Consider the following 23,423-nt stretch of genomic DNA (forward strand, 5'->3'; position numbering starts at 1 on the left):
GCTCAGAATTCACACAGCTGGGAAGTGTCTGAGGCTGGATTTGAACCCAAGACCTCCTCTCTCCAGGCCTGGTTCTCTATCCTTTGAATTACCTAAATGTCCCAATGGTGCATTTTTTTATGACATGTATTCCCAACTTTAAAATGGTAGATAGTAGGGTTTCTATAAGTGATCTTCCTGTGAAATTGATGGGACACACTGGGGAAAGCAGAGAAAGAGGTTGTCTTTATCCCCATAAGGAAGCATGTTCAAAAATCTATATGTACTTTTATAGCCTATTTCACAAGAGTAGCTCGGTGGCTCAGTGGATATAAAGCTAGGCCTGGAGACAGGAGGAGTTGGGTTCAAATCTGGCCTCAGTTGCTTCTTAGTTGTGTGGTCCTGCACAAGTCACAACTCCAACTGCCAAGCCCCCACCACTCTTCTACTTTGGAACCAATACTTAGAACTGATTCTAAGACAGAAAGTAAAGTTTAAGAAAAAGTAAAAGCATAAACTTTTTTTTACATCACATTTTTGTTAATAAATACATTTTTTGTTAATAAATCACATTTTTGTTAATAAATACCTATGGGATAATATTAACCCATTTTGTTAATAATACACCCTTGCTTTGCCATGTCAATTCAATTCAGTTCACTGGACATTTATTGAATGTCTAATATATGCTAGGCACTGTACCAGATAGTGGATTGAGGGATTGGTCCTGGACTTGTGATTTCATTGTATAGGGAATTTTCTGGATGAGGAAATTCCTGCCAACACAGATCAGCACCTTTTCTGCAACTTAGAATCTTAGAGAGTTGTTCAAGCCTAGGGATACACAGCCAATCTATATCAAAGGTAAGATTCGAATCTAGGTCTTCCTGGTTCCAAGTCTAGCTCTCTATCCATTATTTTAGTCTTAACAACAGGTACTTGAGGACTACAAAGGAAAAGAAGACAATTTCTTCCCTCAATGAATTTATAATTTGCTAGAGAAATACAACACACAAACATACTCACACATACACACATGTATGAGCGTATGTGCACACACACAAAATAATGCAGGTTAGAGGTGGTCAGAGAGTAACAAATGGGAGGATCAGGAAAGGTCTTGATTAGGAGGTAGAACTGAACTGGGGCTCAAACATATCCAGAGTTCTAAAAGTGACAAAGGAAATCATTTCAGGCAACAAGGGAACACTCTATGCAAAAGCCTAGTGAACAGCAAGTAGGGCAGTTGTCCTGAAACATAGAGTATGTGAGGGTAAGAAATGGGAAATAACTGTAAAGACAAGCTGGAACCATATCATGGAGGATTTTAAGTTCCAGAAGGGTCTATATTCTGTTCCTTTGGCAAAAGAGAATCAGTGAAACTAGACAGAGTCAAAGAGGACTTTAAGGTTGTGGACCCGGGTGATTGGAAGTATGGTGTTGCCCTGGAAAGAGATAGGAAAGGTGGGAAGAGGGGAAGGACCTGAGAACAGGGAGTTCTCTTAAATATACTGAGTTTAAGATTCCTGTGACACATCAGGAAGACATGTCTAGCAGGTAAATGGACATGTGGCATTATAGCTCTAGAGAGAGGAGATCTGTCTGTGTAGATTTTGGAGTCACTTTTTTTGGAAACAATAGTTAAACCCATAAGGACCTGATGACATCACTGAGAACAAGAGTGTAAAGAAGAGGTCCTAAGACAGAGCCTTGAGGTACACTCATGCAAAAGGAATGGGATCTACTGAATGATTCTGTAAATGAGATTGAGAACAAATAGGAAGAAAAGCAGGAATCAACAGTGTTATAAAAATCCAGAAGACCATATCCTCTCATTGTATACTGGCCAAAAGTAGTGACAACTTCCAAAAGAGGATTTATTTGTAGCTGACTAGTCTTTCCCTTTTGTTTGTCCAGTAATACTTATGAACACTTCATTGGGTTCAAATGAACTGGATATAAATCCTGGCTCTTTTGTTTATTATCTATTTGACCTTAAGATGCTTTGCTGCTATTAGCCTCAGTTCCCTGATCTGTAAAATGAGAATGTTGTACTAGATGATCTCTAATGTCTCTTCTAGCTTTAAATCAGACGGTCCCAGGATTCCTTCCATAGACTGAAAATACTTCTTTGGATTCAGTACACAAGAAGGGGCTCATTGAGTTGGCTGAGGACTTAAAGGAACATGTGTTCTGCTTGAGAAGAACTTGGCATTCAACTTTGTGGTCATGACAGAGTGGATATTTGGCACCAGCTATGAAAGATGTAACAAAGGAAACAAGGGGGGAAGATCAGATGTTACAGGGCAACTTCTTTACCCTTTTCTGTAGAGAAAGTCTCAATAATTTCTTGTGTACTTTTCTTGTTGGAAATATGGACAGATGTGGTTAGAAGATTGTATAGTTATAGAGGTTCAGAGATAGGATGCCAAGGGTTTTTAGGGATATGCCTCATAGATCTATCCTTGACTCTATGACATTTAACATATTTATCAGTGACTTGTTTAAAGGTATAGATGGCATGTTGATTAAATTTGCAACTGAAATACTATAGAAAAGGAAAATGATAAATGGTGGAAAGTGTGTGGGAAAATTGGACATTAATATACTTTTGGTGGACTTGTGAACAGATTCAACTGTTCTGGAAAGAGACATGGAACTATAACCAAAGGGCTATAAAGTTGTACATGCCCTTTGATCTCTAGTATATATAGTAGTATATATAGTATATAGACCACTTCTAGGTCTATATCACAAAGAAATTTTTAAAAAAAGGGAAAAGGATCTATTTGGGCAAAAAATGTTTATAGCAGGTTTTTCCTGTGGTGGCAAAGAACTGGAAACTGAGAGGATACTCATCAGTTAGGGAATGGCTGAACAAGTTGTGATATATGATTGTAATGGAATATTATTGTACCATAAGACATGATGAGCAGAATGATTAAAGAAAAACTTGGAAAGACATATGAATTAATGCAAAGTGAAATAAGCAGAACAAGAAGAACATTGTACACAGTAATCCCAATATTGTATGATGATCAATTATAAATGATTTAGCTATTCTCAGCAATATAATGATCTAAGATAATTCCAAAGGACTCATGATGAAAAATGTTATCCATTTGCAGAGAAAGAACTGAGGAATCTGAATGCAGAAAGCATATTATTTTTCACTTAATATTTTCTTGATGGTGGTTTTTTTTATGAGTCTTCTTCAACAACATGGCCAATATGGATATATGTTTTGCATGGTCACACATATATAATATATATCAAATTGCTTAGTTTCTCAGGGAGAGGAGAGGAAGGGAGGAAGAGAATTTAGAACTAAAAATTTAGAAAACAATTGTCAAAAATTATTTTTACACATAAGTGGAAAAAAATGAAATATTATACTATGAAAAAAGTTGTAACCAACCAAAAGCTAAGAGGTATAGCTGGGAGACATGGGATGTTGAGAGTTAATATTTAAAACAAAAACTTAGTAAGCTAGACATTGCGTCTAATCCAATAAAATTAAATTTAGCAGGGATAAATGCAAAGTTTTAAATTTGGATTTAAAAAAATCTACTCAAGTATAAGATGGAGAAGACATGGTTAGACAGCATATGATTTGAAAAAGATCTCACATTTTTCATTCGCTATAAGCAAACTACATTGGTGCATAAGTTGCAATTATTTTAATGGTAGTCTTTTGGCAAATACTTATCATGAACACTTGATTACTACAGGTTCAATTCAAGTGCAGACAGAATTACTTATGGGAAACAAGTTCTTTAATGACCTCAACCTTATCTAGTTTTGTTTTGTTTTTAAAAATCCCCTTACCTTTTGTCTTAGAATTGATACTAAGAATCAGTTCCAAGGCAGAAGAATGATAAGGGCTAACCAATGGGATTAAATAACTTGCTCAGGGTCACACAACTAGGAAGCATCCACCTAACTGCCCCCAAACTTCATCTTTTGAGTATTTTACTGATTCTGATTAGTTGACTGGGTGCTAAAGAACACTGTGATCACTAAAAAAATAAAATTGAGTAATTCTCAGAGAACAAGTGAAGAAGTGGATTGTAGCTCTGAGCAGGCTATGGTTCATAATGCAGAGGAACTACCAGAGACAACCAGAGTAAAGTATGTCATCAAAAAAATGTATAATCAAAAGAAGATGGGCCAGTCATGTGGCAAGAGCAAGAAATAGCTGTTGAATAAACTACTAGGCCCTATTAGTATCCTCATTATGTCAAGAGAAAACAAAGAGGGTCCCATACATATTGGGTAGAGCCTGTCTAGTTAGCTTTTGGAAAGAGCTGAACAGGATGGATGGGCATGGATGAGGATTTGTGTCTCTGGAGAGAATGTCTACATCAATGGGATTCATTAGTATATGAGACAATATGAGATAATAGCTGACTATGGAAGCAAAACAAACAAAAAACCAAACTAAAAGACCTTCGTCTACCTTAAGAGAATCATCATATCTAGTACTTTCCGGTAGCTGAAGTTAATGGGTCTCTGAATGCCACTGAAGCTAATCAGAGTCTCTTCTTCCCTGCATAGTTAGCTGACTTCAGTGTTTATGAATGTTCCACAATCTGTTTCTCTGAGATACTTCTCTTACCCATCATCACAATTCTCCTGGAAGCAGCTCTCTAATGTCCTTCATATAAAGAAAGACCAACTCCTCCCTAGTTTCCTTCATGAAGAGGAATGCTTGCTCTTCCCTAGCATCTTCCACAGAGAGATGTCATCTGAGATACTCTATGTATGCACCAAGGCCCCATTATAAAGGAAACAGAAACAGCCACAGGTAGAGTTCTCACTTTTTTGAGGGCAGGAGAAATAAGAACAAAATTAAGAAGGAAAACAAATTAATTGATCAGTGGTTTAATCCAAAGATTATTTCAAAGGGGAAGTATATTTACAAGAAAAAAGCATGTCATACGAAAGGGATGTGGCTAAATTGACTGGATTACATTCAAGAAGTTAGTGCATAAAAGAGTGGCACAGAAACATGGTGTAATGGAAAATGCATTGTATTTGGAGTCAGAGGTCCTAGGTTTGAATTATGATCCTGTTTATTGTTTACATTTAACCTTATGTAAACTACTTTTCTTCTAGTTCTTAGTTTTGTCAACTATAAAAATGAAATACTTGTACTGGAAGAGTCCTTCTTCTGAAAACCTGGCAGATATATTTTCATTAAAAAAATGTTTCACCATCTTGGAACTTATTCTTTCCTTAGATGTGGGGTTTTCAACTTGGTATTTTTGTGTTATTTTTCAAGTATAGAGTACTAGGAATGATATCTTCCAAAGTAAGCAACATCCAAAGCCTATTAGTAGTCTCCTTGCTTACACTAAACATAGTATCCTTTCTAAGGCCCATTTTGCCTCTAAATCTTTTAAGAAGATCACATTGATAATTTATATAGCCATAGAGAGTTGTTTGGGGTTCAGAGAAATTGACTTGCTCATGATCCCAAAGCTAATAAGTATAGAAAGTAGGATTTGAAATCAGGTATTCCTGAATCCAAGGCCAGCACTTTATCCATCAATCCTGACGTTTCTCTGATACTGTATTAGGGCTTCCTATGGAGCTGGACTTAAGCTCTTTGGCTACAGAGTGATGTGATAATGCTTCATATGCCAAAGTGGTCATGGTCAGCTTCATGGGATGTGCTTCAATCCAATTTCATAACCCCTCCTCCACATATGTATTAGAATTAAAGAGTAGTACACTTACCAAATTCGTGGGGCTTACTCCATTCACTCCAATTTCCACTAAAACGTTTTTTAGCTCTTATTTTCACAGTATGTTTTCCAACAACATTTTTGAAGACATAATTTCTTACATTTTCTATCTTGAAAACAAAAACAAAATAATTTTTAAAATATCTGTCTACACATTCCCTGAAATTTATGTTCCACATGTTAGAAATATATATATATATAAGGAGCTCTGTGATTCCAGAATGAGAAATATACAGTCAGTTCTACCTAGCTTGCTGAGAGTCAATTCTTAAATTTTCAAAGTGATCATATTTACATCTCAGAAATTAACTAATTATGCAAATCAAGGCTTGATTCTTTGGTTGTTTGCCTAGATTTAAGAAAGTGATGAATAAAATATTGATAATTCAGATTAAGCTTATTTATTTTTATTTTCCTTTTCAAATTTTCTCCCTCCCTTTAGCTCCTTCCCTCTCCATTGAGAAATACGATACCTATAATACATATGAAGTCATGCAAAATATATTTCCATATTAGCCGCATATTGCCAAAAAAAAATCAAGAACAATAAAGTGAAGAAAAAATATTCTTTAACCTGTACTCAGAGGTCATAAATTCTCTTTCTAGAGGTGGATAGGATTTTAAATTATGAATCCTTTGGAATTATCATGGTTCATTGTATTGATCTGAGTAGCTGTCTTTCATAGTTGATTATCATTACAATTTTTTTTTAAACCCTTAACTTCCATCTTGGTGTCAATACTGTATATTGGCTCCAAGGCAGAAGAGTGGTAAGGGTTAGGCAATGGGGGTTAAGTGACTTGCCCAGGGTCACACGGCTAGGAAGTATCTGAGGCCAGATTTGAACCTAGGACCTCCCATCTCTAGGCCTACCTCTCAATCCACCAAGTCACCCAGTTGCCCCCTCATTACAATGTTGCTGTTATTATATACAATATTCTCCTCAACTCTGCTCAACTCACTTTTCATCAGTTTATGTAGATTTTCCAGTTTTTCTGAAACTATCCTTTTCATAATTTTATAATCTAATAGTATTCTATCACAATCATATGCCACAATTTTTTCATTATTCCTCAAATGATGGGCATCCCCTCAATTTCAAATTCTTTGTGGGGTCAAAGAGTATGCAGAGTTTTTTTATCCCTTTGGAGGACAGACCTAGAAGTGGTATTGCTGGATCAAAGGGTATGCATTCTTTTAAAGCCCTTTGGGCACAATTCCATATTGCCTTCCAGAATGACTGGATCAATTAAAAAAACACATTAGGGTCCCAATTTTGCTGTATTCCCTCCAACATTTATTATTTTCTTTTACTGTCATATTGGCTAATCTGCAAGGTGTGAGATAGTACCTCAGAGTTGTTTTGATTTGCATTTCTCTGATCAGGAGGAATTTAGAACAATTTTTCATCTGATTATTGATAGTTTGGATTTCTTCATCTGAAAACTGCCTATTCATATCTTTTGACCACTTGTCAGTTGGGGAATGGCTTGATTTCTGGTACACTAAACTTAGTGCCTTATAAATTTGAGAAATTAGACCTTTGTCAGAGATTTTTGTTATAAAAAGTTTCCTCCCAGTTTATTGCTTCCCTTCTAATTTTGGTTGCTTTGGTTTTGTTTGTACAAAATCTTTTAAATTTAATATAATCAAAATTATATATTTTATATCTTATAATGTTCTTTATCTTTTGCTTGGTCTTAAGTTCTTTTCTTACCCATAGATCTGGCAGGTATACTATTCTATGTTCCCCTAATTTGCTTATAATTTCTCTCATTATATTTAAGTCATTTACCCATTTTTAATTTATTTTGATATAGAGTGTGAGATGTTGATCTAAACCCAGTTTTGTTTAGATTTCCCCATATTGGTTTTTTTTTTTTTTTTAATCCTTAACTTTTGTGTATTAGCTCCTTGATGAAAGAGTGGCAAGAGTGGGCAATGGGGGTCAAGTGATTTGCCCAGGGTCACACAGCTGGGAAGTGTCTGAGGCCAGATTTGAACCTAGGACCTCCTGTCTCTAGGTCTGACTCTCAATCCACTGAACTACCCAGCTGCCCCCTCCCCATATTGTTTTTTTGTTTTGTTTTGTTTTGTTTTGTTTTTTTGAAACCCTTTTACTTTGGTGTATTGTCTCATAGGTGGAAGATTGGTAAGGGTGGGCAATGGGGGTCAAGTGACTTGCCCAGGGTCACACAGCTGGGAAGTGGCTGAGGCCGGGTTTGAACCTAGGACCTCCTGTCTCTAGGCCTGACTCTCACTCCACTGAGCTACCCAGCTGCCCCTTGTTTTTTCCAATTTTCTAGATCTAAAGCTACCTTTCACTTTTCTTAGGGTAAATGGAAAGTGAAAGAATGGAGTCCTACATCAGTATTGGAATCAAGGAAGAGTTGGGTATTAACTGGTTGTATGATTCTGGGCAAATTGATTAATTTTGGGGGAGGGGCAACTCTCTAAGGCTATAACAAGTAATTTTTCCATCACTAAAGCATTGAAGGGATTCCCTACAATGAAGTTAGAATTTAATAAAAGGCAATTATATGTTATTATATATATATGTACATATATATATATATAGCCACAGTTATGAACAACACATGCATCAGACAATAGACCTAATGAGATTTTATTCATTAAAACTACCTATTGGCAATAAAAAAGAGTAGATAAGAGTTCAGTTAGCCTAAGCATAGTGATAAAGGACTATAAAAAAAAAAAAGCATCTGTAGGGCAGTTTCCCATTTACTCAGCTGTGGCCTCCCAGAAAAGCCTGATTTTATTTTGACCCAACATTCTAATTAATAATACTAAATTAATACAATTTGATTGTATCATGAGTTACTTGTTGCTCTCCAAAATTCTCATTGGCTTTGGTTTTGAAAAGTCCGAAGTGATATTAGAGAAAGCAATACTTAAACTCACCTTTAAATTGTAACTCGTCTCATTGTCCTGTAAAAACAAAAAAAAAAAAGTAAAACCAAGTAAGTGGCTTGCATTGTAATCTCCTTAGGAAATGCCCTCGCTTATTTTCTCCTCATTTCTGGGAGCAGCAATATAACCTCTGGTGAGAATTAGAAAATGTGGTTGACTGTTTAGAAAAAAAAAATGTAACAAAAGAGTTGGCTAAAATTCAAGAGTCAATTGTTTTCTTCAGACCAGGTTTTGCCTGTTGTAGCCACTGCGCTTGGGGTCTCATGGGTCAAACAGCACAAGTCAAATTCTTCTTGCTCTAGAGAGTGTTCTTCCAACTCTAAATTCTATCATTACTCTAGGAAATCTTAGAAGGTAGTTAGCATGTTGACCCTGAATTTTCTTCATATTCTGCATACCCAATTTCTTCAGCCAAACATTGAGTCATGTTCAGAATCCCTTTCCCAATCCTGGTCAATAGTGTCTTGATAATTGAGTTTATTAGAGCCCTTCCTAAAAGAGACTTCTAATTTTGAACACAATACTCTACATGTGATAGTAAGCCATTTTGGAAACTATTTCTCTATTAATGTAGCCTAAGACTGAATATGCTGGCTTTTTTTGTTTTGTTTTATTTTTCATTGAACTTACTATCTACTAAGACCTCAAGCTTTCCCCCCATTCATATGAATTTTTGGTAGACATACTTCCCATATTCTGTTGCAGTTCAGAATCCAAATCCAAATATAGAATGTTACATTGTTCCTTGTTAAATTTTGTCTTATTAGACTTGGCCACACTTTTAGCATATCAGATATTTTTAGATCCTGCCCCTGTTATCCACCATTTTAGAGTCATGCCATTATCCAAGAAGGGAAGGGAAGAAAGAAAGCTGTCAGAAAATATCTATCAAGTCAGATGCCACTCAGAGTTATAGTTACAGCAGACAAAGAAGAATATGAGTGGAGAAGACCAGTCATTCAAAGAAGATAAAGTGAAGCAGAAGAGGGACCACAATGAAATCCATGATCTCTAGAGTTTGTATTTATTAATATTATTTAATATATATATATATATATAAATTTTGTATATAAATGTTAATTTATATACTATATATATTGTATATAAATTACAAGTTATGGGTAATTAAGTAAACTAGAGAAACTAGAGATCATTTTGAGAGGAGGTAGACTTGACATTTGATGAGATGTGAATCATGACAGTGATATAGTTAAGGAGGCATCTAGGTGACTAAAACACAGGACCTGGAATCAGGAAGACCTGAACTTGATTCCCATCTCAGCTACTTAATAGCTGTGTAGCCTTTGGCATGTTATTTAATTTCTGTTAACCTCAGGTTCTACATCTGTAAAATGAGAATTAATCTGATAAGGATTGGAAACCACCAATCAAATCTTTAGTTTCCTAATGTCACTAGCAGATTGTTTACTAAATTTGGGGGACACATAAATATATCATCAGAACATGAAACAATTATATATATATATATAAGTGCTTATCTTATTGCAGAAAAATAATTTACATAGCAACTACCTAATCACAAAATGGTGACTTAAAATAAAATGGAGTTGCTCATTCTAAGTTAATGTACTTATTCCTACTACAGGGTCCCTAAAGGGTCATTTTACTCTGATTCTCAGGGTTCTGGGGGTAATCTTTAGAGACTGATTTTCCAATACTATTTATTCATGTACTCCAAATGATATACTTCCTTTTGATTATTGGTCATCTAGACTTCAATGAACTTTAAAAAATATATATTTACTGAGAAGTTAAGAATAGTTAGTATAAGACATTCTGCACCCCTGTAGAGTCAACTGAGGCTTGGAGAGGTTAAATAATTTTCCCAAAGTCAACACAGCTAATAAATGTCAGAGGTAGGATTTGAATTTTTCCTTGCTGATTCCAAGTTCAATACTTTAACCACTATGAGACCCTGCTTGTTAAGAGAGAACTTTAAATGCTAGGCTAAAAATTTTGTGTCTTCTCCTTAAGGTCATAGGGATGATCTAAAGATTTTTGAGTAGGGCAATGGCATAGTCAGCGTCGTAGGTTAGGCATATTGATACAGGACCATTGAGGAGTATAGACCAAAAAGGAGAGGAAAGAATGGAAGAAGAGAGACCAATTTGAAGGCTATTTCAATAGCCACATGAAAGAGGACAAAGAACTAAACCAGGTTAGAGACAGATGTTGTGGAGGCAGAAAAGACTTCATAACTAATTGGATGTGGGGAAACAGATAGGGAAAAATAAAGAAAGGCTATGAGGTTGCAAATCTGGATGACTAGAAGGATAACAATTTCCTCAACAAAAGTAGAGAAGTTTGGAGAGGAATGTTTTGGGACCATGGTGGCAAACTTTTTAGAGGAACAGATGATGTTCTCAGGTGCTTGTGGAGAGGGGCGGGGAACAGTCCAACATCGTATCCCTCTGGCTTTCTAGTAACAAACTCTGTATTGGGGTGATGGTGGGTGTGCCCACAGAAAGGGCTTTGAGTGCCCCCTCTGTCATGCATGCCATAGGTTCTCCACCATGGGTTTAGGGTTTCCCCTAAATATAAGTCCCATTTTAGAAATGGTGAGTTTGAGATATCTACAAGACATCTAAGTAGGTAGTAAGTAATATGGAACTCTAAGTCAGGAGATTAATTAGGGCTAAATATATAGATTTGTGACATTTAAATAAACAAACATATATATATATGTATATATACATATATATATATACTTACATATACATGATATTTCGGCTCATCCTGGAGAAAAGAATAAACTATAAATCAAACTTATTTTACACAGAAGTCAACTAGAATAATAGGACAGAGAAAATGTCATTGAATTTAGCTGGTAAGAAATCACTCGCCACAGTTTCAGTGTGGTGATAGGGTTGGAAGCCAGATATTAAAGGTAAGACAAATGAATAGAAGGTGAGAAAATGAGACCATCTTTTTTTAGGAATTTTTTAGGAATTCCTTGTGAAAGGAATAAGAGGTTTAGGAGGATAACTTGAGGGTAACAGCAGGGTCAGCTGAAGGATTTTGTTTTTTAAGGTCTAGAGAGACCTAGGCATTTTTGTAGGCAGAAAGGAAAGAGGCAATGGATAGTGAGAGATTGATGATGACGTAAAAATAAGGAATGATTGAAGGGAAAAATCCCATGGGATATGGGAGAGGAGAAATATCAAGGGCATGAGTAGAGAAGTTGGCTTTGGCAAGAAAAAACCCCCACTCTATCAGAGAAACTAGAGAAAATGGGTTGAAAGTGGTGTTGCAGAAAGACTACGAGGTGTGGAAGAAGAGAAAAAGTTGACTCAAAGAGGAAGACCTGTTATTTATTAAGGTGACAGGAACTATTCTTGTACAATTTTTTTCCTGTTGGAACATTTTTTTTGCATTGCCCAGTGATTAATAACTCATTGTTGATAGCTGATATCTATTTTAAAAGGAGACAGAAGAACATCCTTAAGCCTTAGAGAGAAGGAAATAATAAAGAAAAGAGAAGAAAGCAAAATTGTTCAATTAGAGGAAGTTCTGGTATAACAGAATGACTAACAAGAAAGAAGTGGCTGGACTGAGGGAATTAGATTCTTCAGGACCCACAGTATAAAGAACAGAGTATGATTTAAGAAATGACAAAAAAGTTACCTTTCGGATATCAAGCTGATATTCAAATTCACGCTTGAATAATTGTGTTGATTTGGGCAGGCTCCAATGCATGTAACAACTAAAATTTCTGCAGTTTATGTTGATATTTGGTGGCTCAATTATTTCTGAAACAAAAACATAACATTGTGACAGATGATGGGAAAGTCAATACTTTCATGATAAGTACCTTGGAATTTGCTTGCTGCAGTACCTAGGGATTGGAAATAGACCTATGATTTCATTGGTATAGGGAACTTAAAAGTAAGGAACCATCTCAGTATAAGTTGGCATATTTTTTGTAACATGTATAATGTAGAAATAAGATAATTTGATTGTTCAGATGTTGGGATAAAAGAAAAAAATATATATACTAGCTATAACAATATGTAGTCCAAACTATAATATAAAGAACATATGTACTATATTATAACTATATGCAACCATAAAGATGCATATATATATTTATGTGTACATACATACATATGTGTGTGTGTCTCTGTGTATGTGTATATATTCAGTAAAATATACAAAATGACCAAAAGACTAAGGCTCAGGTTTCAAGTGGGACTCAAACACACCCAATTCAACTATTTTTTTTAATCTTTACTTTATGTCTTTAAATAAATTCTTTTTTTTAAACCCTTACTTTCTGTCTTAGAATCAATACTGTGTATTTGTTCTAAGGCAGAAGAGCAGTAAAAGCTAGGCAATGGAGGTTAAGTGACTTGCCCAGGGTCACACAACTAGGAAGTGTCTGAGGCCAGATTTGAACGCAGGACCTTCCATCTGTAGGCCTGGCTCTCAATCCACTGTTCCACCCAGCTGCCCTCCGAATCAATTTTAAGTTCTGTTTCTCAGGTAGAAGAGTGATAAGGGTTAGGCAAAAGGGATTTAAAGTAAGTTGCCCAGGATCACATATTTAAGAAGTGTATGAGGTCAGATTTGAACTTAGGACCTCCTGTCTTCAGGTCTCCCTCTAACCACTGAGTCACTTAGCTGCCCTGATGCAAATACTTTTTAGATTCAATTGAAAAAGGTACAATTCAAAACAAAGTGTGCACTAGGCGCCAGCCTATTGTCCTAATTCTATCAGCCTGGGTTTGGCTCTATCAGAATGGCAGGCTAGTATGAGGAGCACATGTCACTTTATTTTGAGAAGCATTTATTAAGTGCTTATCCTATAAGTGTCTATAAGTTGGGGTATGTATAAACAATTTATGGCATGTTAATATGATGAATTAAAAACAAGCAAGTAGGGGGCAGCTGGGTAGCTCAGTGGAGTGAGAGTCAGGCCTAGAGACAGGAGGTCCTAGGTTCAAACCCGGCCTCAGCCACTTCCCAGCTGTGTGACCCTGGGCAAGTCATTTGACCCCCATTGCCCACCCTTACCACTCTTCCACCTATGAGACAATACACCGAAGTACAAGGGTTAAAAAAAAAACAAGCAAGTAGAAAAATAAAATGTGGAGAAAGTAGAGAAATATGGAGAGTTACATAAACTGATACAGAATGTAGACAGAACCAGGAATCAATCAATTAACATACATTGTAAGGATTAAAATAGGGGTCTTGACAAAATAAGAGAGCAACTTTTAATAAATAATGAGAATATAGTAGAGTTGTAAATTAATATTATCCCTTTAAGCCAGAGAAAATAAAACTTCTAGCAGCTTTTAACAATTAACAATTTAGTTTTATCAAGATATAATAAAAGCATATAGTAAAGGAGGGAAATATAGGAAAGAGGTAGAGAAATAAATTTCCTAATGTTTATACTAGTTATTCTATAGCTATTTATAACTGACTATAATTACTATCTAAAACTGCCTATATTTACCTATAACTACCTATAACTACCACTAATAACCACCCCACAAAATTCCAACCTAATCCAGCCCAATCAAAACCAACCCAATCAGTGTTTAATCCAACCCCAATTAGGTTTGTCAGTGAAGACCAGCCACCTTCCAAAAAGTTCAAGGAAGGGAAAAACAAAACAAAACAACAAAACAAAACAAAAAACCTAACAGCTCAAACCAAAAGCCCCAAACCCAAAAAGGCAAAATGCCCTCTTAAGGTTAAAGCCAAAAGCCCTCTCAGTAAGCTCAGGCCTGCCTTTATATTCTAGCAACTAAATATCAACCACCAACTAATCACCAACACACACCACCAGCAACCAATCCCCAAAGACCAACAACCAACTTCTGGGAACTGCCAGCCCTAACTGTTAGCAACTGACAGACTACAACTGCCAGCAACTGACCTCCACCCCTCAACCCCCAACTGTCAGCAACTGTCAGCCCCCAACAGCCAGCCCTATACTGTTAGCAAGTGACCAGCCTACCAACCCACACTGGGCCCTTTTTTTTCCCTGATAATTTTTTTTTTTTAAACCCTTACCTTCCATTTTGGAGTCAATACTGTGTATTGGTTCCAAGGCAGAAGAGTGGTAAGGGTAGGCAATGGGGGTCAAGTGACTTGCCCAGGGTCACACAGCTGGGAAGCGTCTGAGGCCAGATTTGAACCTAGGACCTCCTGTCTCTAGGCTTGGCTCTCAATTCACTGAGCCACCCAGGTGCCCCCTGCAAATATGATTTTTAAAACAGAGAAGAAAAGCAAATCTCTATCATTAAAGATGAAAAGGGTAAATATACCACCAATGAAGATGAAATTAAAATAATTATTAAGAGTTATTTTGCTCAACTCTATGAAAACAAATTTTATAATGTAAGTGAAGTGGAAGAATACTTACAAAAATATAAGATGTCTAGAATATCAGAGGAAGAAATAGAATATCTAAGGAAATTTATTTTAGAAAAAGAAAATTGAATAGGCCATAAATGGACTTACTAAAAAAAAAAAAAAAAGCATCATGACCAGACTGATTTCATTGAATTCTATGGAACACTTCAAGATCAAGTAATTCCAATATTAAATAAATGATATGAAATAATAGGTAAAGAAGGAGTCCTACCAAACTCCTTTTAATGAGACAAATATGGTGCTAATACCTAAACCAGGAAAAATGAAAATAGAGAAAAAAATTTTAGGCCAATTTCATTGATGATCACATATGCAAAAATCCTAAATAAAATACTAGGTAGGAGACTACAACAATATATCACAAAGATTATACATTGTGATGAAACAAAATTTATACCAGGAATACAGGATTTAATATCAGGAAATACATACAGGAATATAGATTTAATGTAAGGAAAACTATCTACATAATTGATTATATCAATAACAAGAGTAACAGTCATATGATTATATCATTATTCAGAAAAAGCCTTTGACAAAATACAATATTCATTCCTATTAAAAACACTGGAAAGGGTAGGTATAAGTGGTTTTTTCCTTGCAATGATATGAAGCATCTATCTAAAACAAATAAGAAGCATTATGTGTAATGACGATTAAGTTAGAAGCCTTTCCAAAAAAATTAGGAACAAAACAAGGATGCCCATTATCACAAATATTATTTAGTATAGGTCTTAGCAATAGCAATAAAAGAAGGAAAAGAAATCAAAGGAATGAGAATGGGCAAAAAGGTAAGAAAACTATCTCTTTTCACAGATTATATGATGGTATATGTGGAAAATACTAGAGATTCAACTAAGAAGTTAGTAAAAAATATCAATAAATTTAGCAAAGTAGCAGGATATAAAATAAATCCACATAAATCATAAACACTTTTATATATCACTAATAAAGTCCTACAAGAAGATATAGAAAGAGATACCCAAATGAAATAATCACAGACAGAATAAACACCTGGGAGCATACTTGACCAAACAAATCCAAGATCTACATGAACATAATTATGAAATAAATGCTTTTTGCCCAAATAAAGTCAGATTTAAATAACTAGAGACATATTAACTGTTTGTAGTTGGGCTGAGCCAATATAATTAAAATGACTCTTTTACCTAAACAAATCTACTTATTCAGTGCCATCCCAATCAAATTACCAAAAAATTATTTTATTGAGCTAGAAAAAATAATAATAAAATTCGTTTGGGAGAAGAAAAAATCAAGAATATCAAATGAATTAATGGAAAAAACACATAAAGGAAGGAGGTCTAATGGTGCTAGATTTTGAACTGTAATATAAAATAGTAATTATCAAAACTAGTATTAGATAGAAAGTGAAAGGTAGATCAGTGCAACAGAGTAGACATACAAAAATAGTAATAAAAGATTTGAGTAACCTTATATTTGAAAAAAAAATATAGAATCAAGTTTTGGGGATAAGAATTCACTTAAAATCAAGATAATTTCTCCTATTTTCTTCTTCCTCTTCTTCTTTCCTAGCATATGCCTCTGCCCCTCCCATTCTTCTTTTGAGAACATTTAGACATAATTGAATCAATTTACATGGAGTCCCCATTTTACAGATGAGAAGATAATGCAAAATGACTTGCCCAGGATCACACACAAAAGTCTGAGGCTGGATTTGAACTCAGATCTAAATGACTTCAGGTCTGGGAGTCTATTCTCTGTACCATCTTGATGTATCCATAGTCATATTATTTAGCTTCTCAGTACCCCAGGGAATGTTCTAATCTTACTAAAGAAGATTCTAAGACTAGAAGTTACTAGTGAATTGCTAATTTGCATCCCCAGAAGTACCTGACACATAGAAGGTATTTATTAATAAGTTCTTATTGACTGACTGATTTTCTCATGTTTTTGGTTTTCCCCTTCATTCCCTCTACTGTTTTCCTTTATGCTAAACAGTGTTTCACTGTTAAATATATGCCTCAAGTTAAAAAAAGACCCATATCACCAAAATATTTATAGCAATACCTTTTATAGTAGCAAAGTACTGGAAATTTAAGTAGGAATCCACTGATTGAGAAATGGTTAAACTGGGATATGAATGGAGTAGAATATTACTGAATCATAAGAAACTATATGACTATTGTAAAGATGGGATTTGTGCAAGGGAGATGGGACAAAAAGGAGCCATAGACAGTTGCTGACAGTTGCTGACAGTTGAGACCAGAGGAGATTTCTGTGAAATTCTCCAGAGGAGAGAAGAGGAGGTCTTCCAGTGGAGGACTGGGTGGAGGGGGGGGAGGCGGACATCCCAGCTCAGATCTAGTCCTGAGGGCTTTTCCTGAGTATCTTCTAGTGGAAATCGAAACCCTGATTCCCTGATAGAAGCTATTCTATCGCATCTCACCCATCAAGACTTCAACCATATAGTCAGCTCAGTTTTTGAACTCCATTTTGGGAGCAATTTCTTAGTCTCCTTCAACCATTACTCAACCTTGCTGAGACACCCTTTCCAGTCTAACTTACAATTATAGAAAAGGATAGAAATAGGAAATAGAAATAGAAACAGAGGGAGAAGAGGGCACCCCAAAATCCCTCTGCCCTTCACCCCTCTCCCCAATCCCTGAATTGTGAATAATAAAAGCCATTCATCAGTCAGATAGCATTCCAGAGTGTCTGAGAGACTACAAGGGAGAGGGGAACCACAGTTTGGTCTGGCTGCCTCCACCTTGAAGCCAGACCACCTGTTGTGAAATTAACTGATCAGGGGAAGGTTTGTGTGAACCCCATCCTCATTCAGAATTGGATTGGGGTACCACATACCTCGTCTTATAGGGAAGCCTCACTCCCAATTCCTGTGGGGTGGCATGACCATCCAGGTCACCCAGTTTTGGAGTTACACCCCCTTAAAGTCTCCCAGTGTATATTCTGCCCCAGGGGAGAGCTAGAAGAGAGACTCACTTCATAGACTTTCTCTATCTCCCTTCTATCAAACATTGGGATCTGGCTCTTTTTATTCTTACAGATTTGGCAGAACCAACTTAGGTAAAGTACCTAAATAGTTCTGAAAAAAAAAAGGGGGGGGGCCATCTGGGTAGCTCAGTGGATTGAGAGCCAGGCCTAGAGATGGGAGGTCCTAGGTTCAAATCCGGCCTCAGACACTTCCCAGCTGTGTGACCCTGGGCAAGTCACTTGACCCCCATTGCCTACCCTTACCACTCTTCCACCTATAAGTCAATACACAGAAGTTAAGGGTTTAAAAAAAAAAACAAAAAAAAACACAGACAGCAGCCATTGTTCTCCTATCTATAGCATAACAAAGGGGACAAACTTAGACAAGCTAAAAAAATTTAAAGGCACAGTACCATAGAAATTTTGCATTCAAACTGGTACAATGGAAGCATCAATGGGGAAAAAAATTTGTACCATGATGGGAATCCTTATATTACTATACAACTTTTCAACTATGATTTATAATTTCTGGATGGTAGTGATCCCAGGCTATATAATGGGAATCATAGAAATATATGAGTCTTGCCGATGGTTGAAGCTAGAAATAGGCTGGGTGTTTGCTTTCATACCAACCACAATTGCAGTCATCATCTCATTCCTCTACTTCTATTAGTTCTTAAAGAATTTAGTGCACAAATTTCTAGGACACAAGGATGATAGCACTGTATTGATAATGACATTAAGAAAGGAGATAACAAAGTTACTTGAAGAGAATGCTCAATTGAAAGGGGGAAAAGGGATCACAGTAGGGAACAAAATAGAAATAGCAATGCAAACAACTGAGGAACATACAGACACAGAAAAGAATATAGAGGAAGGGGCAACAACACCAACAGTACCAATATTATCAATTATTGACTACACAATTTTGAAGCCAGATTCTGGATTTCTCCATATAAAAAGACATAAGTCATTCATTACTGCAGATCTAGATACTCTAAAACAACAAATGCCTGCCTTTAAAAAAAAATCCCTTCAAGGCCATAAAAGAATTTAAGAGAGCATTAAGACTTTTTGATCCCACATTCTCAGGCACTGAAATTCTTTTTTCTGAAGTTTTTCTGAATTATTTACACCAGCAGAGAAAGCACAATTTATTGAGGAGACTTGTAGGAACACAAACTTAACATTTTGGCCACAATATTATGAAGATATAGAATTAAACAGTCATCAAAACCTAGTATACCTAAGAAGAGCTAGGGAAGATCTTGTAGAAGCTATGAAATCCTTTCCTAAGCATCCCAATTCCTGGGAAAAATTCAAAAAGTTAAGACAGGAGATAAATGAGCACCCCTGAACATATTTAGATAGGTTTGTCGAAGCTGGGGAAACAATTTTAGGGTTCCAAAACTTAAATGAACCCAACTTGCAGCACATAAGGAGGCAGTTTATTAAGGGCAGTTCCCTACCAATTAAGACAAACTTTAATTTGCATTGTCTGGGATGGGAATCATTAAGTTTGGAAGACCTGTGTAAAACTGCTGCATATGTTCACTCGGGAAATCAGGAAGCCAAAGAATCCATTAGGGAAAAAGATTATATAATAAAAGATTTAAAGGAGCAATTAAAAGAGGTTAAATCTACCATCAAACAAAAAGAAATAGAGGAAATAAAAAAACCTGCCAGGCCTGCATGTATACAAAGCCAAACCTCAGTAATAACAACCCAGACAAACTAGCAATAGCTTTAATAATAATATAAGGTGTTTTCTTCATGGGGAAATAGGGCATATAGTGAAATTTTGTCACCCCAAAGCCCAACTTAACAGCAATAACAACAAAAGAAGCAATTACAATAATACATACACAAATTCTAGATACAACACTCACAAGAGAAAAAAAAATGTTGTGATCACAATTGTGCATCATCTAGTCAGTATGCTTCCAACCTACAGACTATGCAAAAATACATAGCGTAGGGTGAAAAACCACATTATTCCCAAGTGCTAATGGGAAAACATGATAACTTATGATGCCAGGAAATAGCCCAAGAAGATAAGGGAAATCCCAAGAGGTGTGGCAATGGGAAAAGACATAAAAACCATGATATAAGAGACTTGGGCATGGAAATACACTCTATGGAGATGGAAAAGCAAACATTAAATCTAGGGATCAAATAGAAGAAGAAAATCAAATTGATCAGGGATGTAATAGAAATCAAAAGCAGAATTTATGGGATAAAAGACAATGATTCAAAGAGAAAGGAGGAAAATACATATGCATTTACACCAGACTTTAAACCAAACAAAATGACTATAGGACTAACAAATGATAGGGAAATTGCAACTTGCCAAGTACCAGTGACAACAGATTTAAACTTAAAATCTTCAACACTTAATGACAAGAACATTCCAGATATACAAGATCATAGCATAAAGACAGAACATACACACACAAAAAAATCAACTAATGACAAATCCAAATGCAACAATTCAAGAGATAAGCTTAAATAAGTGTTCTGAGCAGTTTCACACACAGACAGGCAGTGATATGAGAGAAACTGAAAAGCAACTTACAATAAAGACCATTGGGAAAGAAAGAGCATTATCCTTAAGCACTGACACAAGCAAACTTCCAAGAGAGTTGGCACATAAAAAGATTAACAGAGAAAAGAATTGCATTGACATACTAGGACATCTAAACTTAAACCCAAAAGTAAAAGACTTTAAGCCAAAAAAATCTCTGAGAAAAACCTTGATTCAAAAACTTCCAAACTTACAAGCTTGTGTTACTTCAGGAATGTCTCCACCTGGAGAGAACTCTAAATGCTTAAGAGATAACCAAATAGAGGAATTATTCACACAGAACAATGAATCAATCCATAAGATAATATAGCCCAGCCAGGGTAACAATCAAGATAACAACTAATGCAGTACAGAAACAACAAGGTAAGGGAAACAAATGCATTGCAATCTAAGGATCCAAAGCCAAAACAAACAGTAGTCACTTTACAACAGGAAGGGGACATGGGATATACAGAGATAGAGGCTCCAAAGATACAAGTAAATCAAGAGACAGAAAATAATAAACCACAAGTAATGATTAAAGTAGAGAATGAAATTTACCCTGCTCTTATTGATACGAGTGCTACTCATTCTGTTCTCAAATCATCACCAGAGAACCGTACCATCATAGGTTCTGTCCAAGTGAAAGGGGCAACTGGGTAAACACAGAGAGTCCCAAAATTGAAATCAAAGATGGTAAAGCTAGGTCCTTTCACCATAGACCATACTTTTCTCTTAATTCCTGAATGTCCCTTGAACTTTTTGGGGTGAGATTTTTTGGTGCAAAATAGGGGCAACTATACAATGCGACCAATCAGGGCAAATCTTCCTACATCTACCAAAGCAATCTCCTAAACATCATCCATTGCTATTCCTTGGGCAATTGGAGGATGATGAGAAAGAACTCAATGAAGGAACTATCTTTGAAATCCCCAAAGATATTCCTGAAGAGGTTTGGGCAAAACCCTTCACAGATGTAGGGATTTTAAAATCAGCAACTCCCGTGATGATAGAAGTCAAAGAGGGTACCCCCCACCAAGGATACCATAGTATAGATTGAATAAAGTAGCTGTTGAGGGTATAACACCAATCATACAAAGTCTCCTTGATCAAAACGTACTGGTGCCAACTATCTAAGAGTATGATACCCCTATCCTACCCATCAAAAAAGCAAAATTAGATGCCCAAGGAAAAATTCAGTGGAGATTCATCCAGGATGTGAGGGCAATAAACAACATTATAAAGACATGCCATGCAGTGATTCCAAGCCCCTCTGCTATAATCTCTGAAATCCCTAGCAATCACAGATGGTTTACTGGCATTAACCTCAGTAGTGCCTATTTTTCCATATCCCTCGATAAGTACTGTCAAAAGATCTTTGCCTTCACCTGGAAAAATGCTCAGCTCACATGTCAAAGAATGTCACAAGGATTCTGTGATGCCGGATCATTGTTCTGCCACATCCTAAAAAGGGACCTGGAAACCATCAAATTCAAAGAAAGCAAACTGTTACACTATGTCGATGATATACTTTTAACGTCCCCAAACTCAAAAGTGTGTCAAAGAGATAGTAAAATCCTTTTATAAGAACTCTGCAAGAGAGGGCACAAGGTATCAAAAGCCAAATTGCAGTTGTTAATACAAAGGGTAGAGTACCTAGGGTTTGTCTTGGAAAATGGCATGAGAAAAATTTCCAAGAAAAGGGTAGCAGCCATTCAAAAGCTGTGTAATCCAACAACCAAAAAACAACTACGTGCAATCTTAGGAGTGACAGGGTTCTATAGACAATGGGTTCCTGGGTACAGTCTTATATATAAATTTCTAACAGATTTAACCAGGAAAACAGTCTTAGAACCTCTGAAACTCACAAGAGAACATGTCCATGCAACAGAAAAACAGAAAACTGCAATAATTATATTGTCCACTCTTGGAATTCCAGATTACTCCAAAGAATTTCATCTTTTTGTCCATGAGGACAAAGGAGTAGCTTATAGAGTATTGGTACAAACTCTAGGACAACAATTCAGACTCATGGCTTATTATAGATCTCAGTTAGATGTGGTGGCCAGAGGAATGGCTCAGTGCCTCTGAGCAATCGCCACAGTTGCCCTCGTGATAAAAAAGTAATCTGAATTGGTTCTTGGATGCAAGCTAATAGTGTACTCCCCACATCAAATAGAAACCATGTTAAAAAACAGCAATTTACAAGCCTTTACCTCTCAACAGCTATCCCAATATGAAATTGTGTTATTAGGAAATGAGAACATAACCTTGAAATGTTGCAAAGAGCTTAACCCAGCCACTCTGATCCCAGATCTTCCAATGAAAGGAGAAACAGTACACAGCTGCAAAGAAACATTAGAACTAGTGAAAAAGCCTAGGTAGGATTCGATAGACACTCCCCTATAAAATGTAGACCTAAATATGTACACAGATGGTTCTTCATACATGTTTAAAGGGGAACAATCCATGGGAGCAGCTGTTGTAACTCAAACAGATACACTTATGGTATGCATCTTTGCCAAAAACAATGAGTGCACAAGGGGCAGAAATCTTAAGTCTAACAAGAGCTCTTCAAGTTGGGAAAGGCAAATGAATAAACATTTTCACGGATTCCAGATACGTTTTTACAGTCCTACATGCCATTGGACAAATCTGGAAACATAGGGGATTCATAACATCATGAGGAAAACAAATTGCATATGGGGACATTACTCTGCAACTTCTAGAAGCAGTACAACTACTTAAAGAAGTAGCAGTCATTCACTGCCAGGGCCACACTCTTGGGGAAGATAGCACATCATTAGGGAACCACAGAG

At 36.2% G+C, this 23,423-nt stretch overlaps 1 protein-coding gene across 1 annotated transcript in view; it reads right to left on the minus strand.

The window, feature by feature from the left end:
- The window catches only part of IL3RA (interleukin 3 receptor subunit alpha), a 44,315-nt gene that overhangs the window by 15,306 nt on the left and 5,586 nt on the right, over positions 1-23,423 (minus strand). The window contains exons 6-8 of the mRNA XM_044669283.1: positions 12,306-12,430; positions 8,652-8,678; positions 5,722-5,839 (exon numbers count right to left, since the gene is read on the minus strand). Coding sequence (XP_044525218.1) covers positions 5,722-5,839; positions 8,652-8,678; positions 12,306-12,430 — 270 coding nt within the window. The remainder of the gene's footprint in view (positions 1-5,721; positions 5,840-8,651; positions 8,679-12,305; positions 12,431-23,423) is intronic.

Source organism: Gracilinanus agilis, chromosome 3 (assembly GCF_016433145.1).
Source record: "Gracilinanus agilis isolate LMUSP501 chromosome 3, AgileGrace, whole genome shotgun sequence".
NCBI lineage: Eukaryota > Metazoa > Chordata > Mammalia > Didelphimorphia > Didelphidae > Gracilinanus > Gracilinanus agilis.